Source organism: Thalia democratica, chromosome 5 (assembly GCF_965202585.1).
Source record: "Thalia democratica chromosome 5, ktThaDemo2.hap1.1, whole genome shotgun sequence".
NCBI classification, from domain to species: Eukaryota; Metazoa; Chordata; class Thaliacea; order Salpida; family Salpidae; genus Thalia; species Thalia democratica.
The window spans coordinates 13,471,471-13,480,526 of NC_139169.1; the positions used below are offsets into that span (position 1 = coordinate 13,471,471).

General features: G+C 26.7%; 2 protein-coding genes across 2 annotated transcripts; one reads left to right on the plus strand and one right to left on the minus strand.

Moving 5' to 3' along the window:
- Window positions 1-511: 511 nt before the first annotated feature.
- Window positions 512-1,705, plus strand: LOC145836254 (dual specificity protein kinase CLK2-like). The gene is made up of 2 exons (XM_082944072.1): window positions 512-959; window positions 1,077-1,705. Exons 1-2 carry the CDS (start codon window positions 512-514, stop codon window positions 1,703-1,705), a joined length of 1,077 nt encoding a protein of 358 aa, XP_082800198.1.
- Window positions 1,706-7,588: 5,883 nt separating this feature from the next.
- Window positions 7,589-8,773, minus strand: LOC145836255 (dual specificity protein kinase CLK1-like). Its single transcript, XM_082944074.1, has one exon. The coding sequence runs from the start codon at window positions 8,771-8,773 to the stop codon at window positions 7,589-7,591; it is 1,185 nt and encodes a 394-aa protein (XP_082800200.1).
- Window positions 8,774-9,056: the final 283 nt, after the last annotated feature.

A 9,056-nucleotide genomic window follows, 5' to 3' on the forward strand; every position in this document is an offset into this window, starting at 1 on the left:
ACTTGGTTATCAGTCTCCATTAAGATATTATTAATTATTTATATAAACTTCGACAAGGATTAATCGGATATACATATTTTAGTTTTTTCATTATTAAAATAAAATTATCGTATGATTAAATCTTTTTGGAAGAGTCTATAAGCTAGAATAAAAATTTCATTTATAATAAGGTTGGTTTTTTTTTGAGATTTTTTATATAAAGATCAAATATATATAGAAGAAGAAAAAAACAACTTAAGTGTATAACATTGAAGCATTTGATATTTTTGGAAAACATGCTTAAGTTAATTTATATTTTTTTATTGTAATTGTGAAAGTGTAATCCTAAGTGGAATTTTAAAAAAAATATTACAACTGTAATTCCGATTCTTTTTTAGGCCTTTACTATAGTTTGTATTATATTTCAGTTTTTTACAGCTCAATATACCGAAAACATTTTTTAAAATGACGGTAATATTAAACTTTTTTCAGAAAGTATTACCGAAAACAAATTTTACAAACTCGATAAAAAATGAAATCAGCAAATAAAGATAACAACAGTACATTGACTAACAAACAGTGTGGAAACTCTGAATATTATTTGAAAGGTAAAGAAAAAACAATAGCAGAATCTTTTAATAACTTAAACATTAATGAAAGCCAAATAAAGAGTTATCAAGACTCTGAACGTGTTCCACAATTAACAAACGGCTCATGCAAAGGAGCTGATTCAATAAAGAGCTATTCAGAAGAGTCAAGCCTTGAAACAACAGAAGAAATGGACTTTGTTGAAGAAAAATTAAATAACAGATACACTGTTGAAAGCAAACTTGGAAGCGGAGGTTTTGGTTCCGTAGACAAATATTTTGATGACGTCACTAATGATTATGTGGCAATTAAAGCCATAAGTGATAAAGAGGCAGCTTTAGATGAAATAAGGGCATTTGAAATTATAAGAGAAAAGAAAATCAATGACAGCAGTTTGATTAAACTTTTAGAAACATTTGAAGATTATAAATTTTTCTACTTGGTGTTTCCATTATACGGACCAACACTTACTGATGCTATATATGAATTTGAACCATCTTTATCGATAGATGAAATTCGCACAATAGCACGACAGTTGATCAAAGCCACTAAGTTACTTCATGATAACAACATGCTGCATACCGACATAAAGCCAGATAATATCTTGCTAAACAGGTATTACAACGATGAAAGTAAACCTGAGTTTTACAGAAAACCTGACATCACTCTGTGCGATTTAGGTTGTTTTTACACTGAAGATAAATTTAATTATGACGTCATTACTACTTTGCCGTACAGAGCTCCTGACGTCGTTCTAGGACACAAAATTGGATACCCTTGCGATGTTTGGTCTATAGGCTGCACTGTTTTTGAACTTGCAGCATCGTATCTCCCTTTTGATGTTGAATCTGTTGGAGAACTCATTATATTGATTAATGAAACACTAGGACCATGTACTGAAACCCAAATTGGAAGAATAGAACATGTTCACAATAAACACAAAGTATATCTTGAAGAAGAAAAGGAAAATTTTAATTATTTAAGTGGCAAAGTAGTGAATATAAATAATAGCCTAGGACACTTAAAAAAGGAAGAAAAGGATCTTTATGACGTCATAATAAAAATGCTGATTATCGACCCTGAAAAAAGAATAAGTCTGAATGAAGTATCTAAATTACCGTTCTTTGCCAAAGAATAAGAACTAAACAAAGTTATCAAAATATACAGAACTAACAATTGTATACTTTTCGTATTCGTTTTTTATTCTTATCTTCAATGAGCTTTTAAACTTATGTACTTGAATAAAAACTAAAATTGTTTAGTTGTTTATATTTTATATTTTGTTTTACTAAAAGTATAAAGTTACTATTAACTACATTTTTATCATTATAGTAGAACAATATTTGAAAATATTAGATTTTTTTTCTTAACTTTAAACATTTTTGATTTTACTATAGTACTGAAATGCCTAATACTTATTTTAGATATGTGAACCAAAAGTTTTAAAAATAAGATCCTTTTTTCTCTAGACTTACAAAACCCCTTTTTTAATGTTTTGAACAAAAATAAATTTATCATATTTTATCTGAGCAATAGTTTAGTAAATTTGTAACTGGTAATTTTTTGTTTTTGAGTTAAATAATTTTAGCCTTATAAAAATGTTCAAAAGTTCCTTCAAATGCTAAAAGTATGTATAACCATTGTACAAATAAAAGTTTAGCATAAACTTGTTTTATATACAAGAGCTTATTTTTAATTATTTTAAACCAACTAACTTTCTTAATTCCTTGTAAATATTTTTTAAAGTCCACAGACAAATTGGAAGCTATATAATTTAAATAATATTAGTTATAAAAACCTAAAGTTGTATTTTGTAGATGCTGTACTCTTGATGAATTTTTTTTTTATATCATGTTGAAACACTATAATTAAAACCAAACGTGTAATACCAATAATGTTATTTATTCGTCAATTCGTAGTTATAACTTATAACTGACTTGCTTAAAACACTTGTGAGTTGAAATACTTAGTTAAAACTATTCAAATCTCACAAAATAAAAAATAAACAGACCAATAAGTGGATTTACTGATATTTTTAGGACATAATGCTTTACAGACATGTAGACAGGTACATTTCTGCAAATCTGCATGAACGTATACAATTTTAAACGCTGTATATATGAGTATAAGGACATTTAGACTAATCAAAATGAACATTAAAAATTATTCTTTATTTACAAACTAAAAAAATAAAGATAACTGCATACAACAGAAATACTACGAAACTACTAACATTAAGTGAATACAAATATACAGTTTGATAACAAATAAACTTAAATCTTTTGATAACGAACCGGCTACATCTTATGAACAAATTCTCCGAAATGTTCTAACTTATAAAGCTTAAAACGTACCACCTGACTGCTGAATGCCATTGTTTTCAAAATTTTGTCTATTATATATAAAAAGCAAAGAAGAATTTTCTTTTTTTATGTACAGACTTATTATTTAAACACTAAATTATAACCGAATATGAAAGTTTAAAAACGTAATAAACATGTTATTTTACTACCGTTTAGATTAAAGGAGATATTGTTTAACATATTTCAGCTGTTAAATTTGTTTTTTTTTTTTAAATTAAAGAACTAGCATCGCTTGTTCGCTTCAATGTGTAAGCTTGTATACTATTTATATCAAAAAAAATAATATTTTAATAAACTTACTTAAATTTAAATTTAATGTTAAGTTTGTTATAAAAAATCCGAATCTTAGTCGTATGTACCTGGTAGATCACTAGTAATTAACCAGTTACTCAAAGACTTTATTCTTCTTTTATTACGATAAAGGAATGTAAGTGTTTTCAAATTAAGTCTTTGGGTAAATGAATGGTAGGTTAGTATTGTAGTACTAGTGGGCTTAGAGTTTTATTTTTCGCTCAACACAGTTCTTTAAATTCTGAAAATAACAAACAGTGAAAAAATTACAAAAATAATTTACATTCTTTTTTAAAACCTTTTTTGTCATTATCTTGCTCTCAAATATAATGACGTAATAAATAAATATAAACAATGTTTAATACAACATTTCCTAAATATATTTAATGCAGGTAATAGAAAACTAACCTCCTATTTAATAATGATTGTCATAGACTCAATTTCTAAAAGCCACTGGATGTGGTTTATATAAAACATTATTAAACAGTGTGCACACTAAAGTATTTTGAAGTAAACATACCATCACACCAAAATGTGTTAATAATAAAATTAAAAAGTTCTTTACTTTTTTTAAACTGAAACATAACCCAAAATGATAGTCTTTTGTGATATGATAGTCAAAATGAGTTTGTAAATAATAGTCTTTAAATGTTTATATTTTGTTTACTAAAGACAAAAATTATGTATTCTTTGTCACAAACAGAAAATTAAAATTTTAAAAATCTTAATACGTAGCAGATTAAAATATATCTAAAATTTATTAAGTAAATTTTTGCAAAGCGTTGAGATACAAGTTATATAAAACATTATAGTTTGTTTTTAAGACGTTAAGTATCCAAGTGGTGTACGACCCAATAACCGAAATGTTTTCGTCGTACACAAGGTCCTATGACTAAACATTTTGAGCGATTGTTTTTGGTAGTTCAATGAACAATATTATTAGCATCGTAGTTTGCGTATTTTACGAGCATAACATGTAAACACTGATGTGTGGGTTTTGTAGTGTAATGTGTGAGAACAACCACTACAAAGCGATGACGAATTTATTATACACTTGTCTATCTGTTTATAGTATCATTTAACATTCCGTTGATATATTGACTAGTTAATTGTATTTAACTGATATTTTTCAAGCTAAAAAAACTGTGAGCTATGAAAATTTAACCATCAATGACGTTAATTGACTTTTGAAAATTTTTATATAAAAACAAAAGAAACATAGTATGTGTTTAAATATTAACCATAAACAAAAACTAATAATTATAGAGTCAATGTTAGTTTCAGTTCTAAATTTAATCTTAAGGTTGTTAATGTTTTAAAGCTAAATAGATGTTAACTAGTGTTTTTTTGTTTATAAATAGAATTAATATTGCAAATTTTAACTGTTTTTAACTTTTTAATAATACGTTTTTGAAACAAAGTTTCTAAAACTTTGCTGTTGTATGGAGCAAAACATTCTAAGCGTAAACATGTTGATGTAGTTTTATTAATTTTCAAATCTTGACAAGGGAACGTTTAAACGTTTTTTTAGCTATATCTAAATATAAATTTAACTTTAAACCAGTTAAAAATTTAATTTACACTTTTTCAAATTACAAATAAATTTAAGGTTAGCTAAAAGTATATTGTATTTAACAAATAAATATCAGTTATTAGTGTTGTGATTGTAATAAATGTACGATTTAAAATATACTACAAATCTGATTTATGGTTCTGACATATACATTATGTAAAAATTTTCCACGTTTAACTATAATTGTGAGATAATTACAATTACTTTTTAAATATAACTTATATTCTAAAAGTAATTTATATCTCCATGTTTACTACAACGTTCCGCATAAATTCTGAAGCTAAATTTTCTCGTTTTGAAAAAACATAAGTTTTGCATTTAGGATAATATAATAAAACTATACAAGGTAAGTTGAATCGAGAAAACTAGTGAGATTTATATGAAATTTCATGGATTGAGATAAAAAACTAATGACTTTTAGAAAAAGTTAAAGCAAAATTAAAGTATAGTATACGAAAAACAACATATCTATTAGTTTGTAATTTATAAATAATTTAAAAGCTTTTCAAATGAGTAACATAGGTGTTAGACTTTTGTATTAGTATTAGCATATTGTTAATTTCAACTTACACTTTTTTAATGAGTGCAAAACATTTGATTGCTGTTGTAAGGTTAAATTCTAAAATGTTTGTCAGTATTTTTATCTTCTTTGAATCTGATTTAACTCTGGTATAATCAAAAATACAGTTTTAACTATTTTGTTATTTTATTAAACAGTTGGTCGTACAATATTTCTAGCTTTTTATATTAGGCTGAGTTAAAAATAAGAAAACTATTCTTATTGTGTACAACTATTTGGTTTTAACTTATTTTTTGAACACAAATGTTTAACTAGTTTTAAATTAAATCAATAAAGCATCAAGTTTTTTTATGTAAATTTATGAAGCTTTACACCTATACAATTAATCTTTAGTCTTAATATATGGATGTTTAAATCATCAAAACGAAAAATAATAAATAATAACAATATGTATGTTCAGAAACATTAAATTAATTTATTTAATAAAAGTTTTTATGTTTCTAAAAAGTTGTCTAAGACATCTATCTAAATAATAATTTAGAACAACAATTTTTTTTTAAGTGCATTAATTCTAATGAGTTATTCAAACAAAATTATAATTTCAAAAGCAAATACATACAGTACCAGAAAATGAAAAAATGAATAATACAAGATAAACTCTTACGGAAAACTTTTCTGAAATTACAAAAGTAACAGTTACAGAAATGGTTGCTGAAAAACCTGAAGAAGCTAAATAAGACGTTCCTAAAAACACTAGAACAGAATCTGCAGATAACTTTCCTAAAAATGCTTGTTTTACAGCTACTGAAGACGCTAAAACTACAGAAGCTGTATATGTTGAACCAACTGTAGAAAAAAAGGCTGAAACTAAAGAAGATTATCTTGAAGATGAAAAAATATTGCTTATGTAGAGTTATCTGAAAATATAGAAGCATCCAAGGAAGATGCTGCTAAATTAACAAGATGTTTAATAGATCCAGGAGTAACGGTAGTATAAAAGGTTACTACAAACACTGAAGAAGGAGCTGTAAGAGACGCTGAAGATACGGAAGCAGCAAACACTGAAGATGTGTCTGACGATTTAGTTGTAAAAGATAACGTTCCCGAAAGTATAGGAACAACAACAACAACAACAAGAAATGTTCCTGAGGATACATGTGATAAAAATTTGAAGAAATCTGTTGAAGCGGCAACCGCGAAAGACGTAACTAGAGGAAGATTAGTTACAGAAGTGCAGCTTAAATAATAAAAAGGCAGCTAAATAAGAAACAAAGTAAGTGATGCAGCTGGAGACTATTTAAAAAGCAGATTCAGTATCTGCTGGAAGTGCTGAAGAGGCTAATGCCAAAGCTTTTAAGGGTTAGGGTTGTCCAGTACTCTAGTAAACTATTAAAAACATGAACATTTTTGAAGTTTGATCAAACTAAATATTCTTTCTAAAGTTGAAAAACTGTTGAAAACTATTAAGTTTAAACTACTTTACTTTAAAAACATGTTTCAAACTACAGATTTTTCAAATTTGTAATGTTAAGTTTAATATAAATAGATAAAGGTTTACGTTTTTTCTTAAACTTAAGAAAAAACACTTAAAAAACTTGAAGGTTTTTTTATATTACATCCTTCATTTAAAAAGCCTTCAATTCTTTTTTAATAAAGTTTACTTTAGTAAAATAAACTTTTCAAATATTTTTAGTAAAAAAGTTGCAATGCATCAAAATAAAACTTTTTTTGTTTTCCGAGTTAAAATCAAAAAAAAAGAAGTGCTTTCGATAAAAATGTAGTTCACTACTTTATATCTAATCAACTTAATTAAAAACCATATCATGTACTTCTTTTTTAGTTACTTTGTTTAAAAGTTTCATTTTGTAATCAAAAAGTTTATGAGTCATATTAGGTATCTAAAAGTGTTATAATATCACTAAATAAACAACTTTTTTATTTGTTTTAAACGTTATTGTATGTGTGTTTACCTATTAATATACTTAATATCTTGCAGTTTATAAGATGGTACATTACATTTAGTTATTTTAAATTTTGTATATTATGTTGTAATGTACCATCTTATAAACATGTAAGGTTTTAAGTTGTACTCATTAGTATTATAGGTTTATACAGATAATAAAAAAACATCAATAAAAACATAGGATTAGTGTTAATAATTAAAGTATTTATTGAAAGCAAACACTTTAGATCTCACAGAAGTTATCAAAAAAAAAATTACCGAAATATTTAAATTGTAAGCTCTACTATTTTATGACAGTTTTTTTTTGTTTCCTAATCCTTAGTAAAAAATGGGAGTTCAAGTACTTCATTAAGACTTATTCTTTTTTCAGGATCAATTGTCAGCATTTTCATTGTGACGTCATAAAGATCTTTATCTTTTTCTTTCAACTCATCTAGGGCATCATTAACCTCTGAGATTTTTTGACTTAAGTCCTCAAATTTCTCTTTATCTTTTTCTCCCATGCTCATTTCGTTATCGACATGCTCGATATGCTTGATTTGGCTCTTAGTAAATGGACCTACTGTTCCATTCATAACAAAGAAAAGCTCTTGAACAGATTCAGCAAGAAAAGGGCAATATGACGTAGCAAGTTCAATAATAGTGCAGCCTATAGACCAAACATCACATGGGTATCCAATTTTGTGTCCCAGAACAACGTCAGGAGCTCTGTACGGCAAAGTAGTAATGACGTTATCATTAAAGTTATCCTCAATATATACGCAACCTAAATCGCACAGAATAATGTCAGGTTTTCTGTAAAACTCAGGTTTATTTTTATCGTTGTAATACCTGTTTAGCAAGATATTATCTGGCTTTATGTCGGTATGCAGCAAGTTGTTATCATGAAGTAACTTAGTGGCTTCGATCAACTGACGTGCAATTATGCGGATTTCATCTATTGATAAAGATGGTTCAAAATCATATATAGCATCAGTAAGTGTTGGTCCATAGAGTGGAAACACTATATAAATGAAATTATCATCTTCACCTGTTTCTAAAATATTAATCAAGCGGCTGCTATTTAATTGCTTTTCCTTTAATATGTCAAACACCCATATTTCATCTAAAGCTGCCTCTTTATCACTTATGGCTTTAATTGCCACGTAGTCATTAGTTACGTCATCAAAACATTTGTAAACGGAACCAAAACCTCCGCTTCCAAGTTTGCTTTCAACAGTGTATCTGTTATTTAATTTTTCTCCAACAAGGTCCATTTCTTCTGTTGTTTCAAGGCTTGACTCATCTGTAGAGCTCTTTATCGAATCAGGTTCTTTGTATGAGTCGTTGGTAAATGGAGCTACATGTTCAGAAATCGAACAATTTACTGTTTGACGTTCATCAATGTTTACTGCATTTATATTTTCTGCTAATTCCTCTTCAATCAAATCGCTCTTTAAATTTTGACATTGCTTGGGGGTTGATTGACTGATGCATTTAAAATCTGATGTGCTCATTTTAAAAAGATATTTTTGTAAAATTTATTCTTCTTGATATTTTCTGAAAAGATAAGAGTCAACTAATATTATAAATTATTCTTATCAAACAAGTAAGTGAACAAAAGTAAATGGATTAGAAAAGCACTGAGTCACTTTAACATGAAGAATAAAGAATCTTTTAATCTGAAGGTAAATTAAAATACTGCTTTACTGCCTTATATTAATATCTAGATCTAGTATTAAAATGAAATTGTCAATTCTAAGTAAAATAACAAACTAAAAACTGAAAAAATCAAAATTA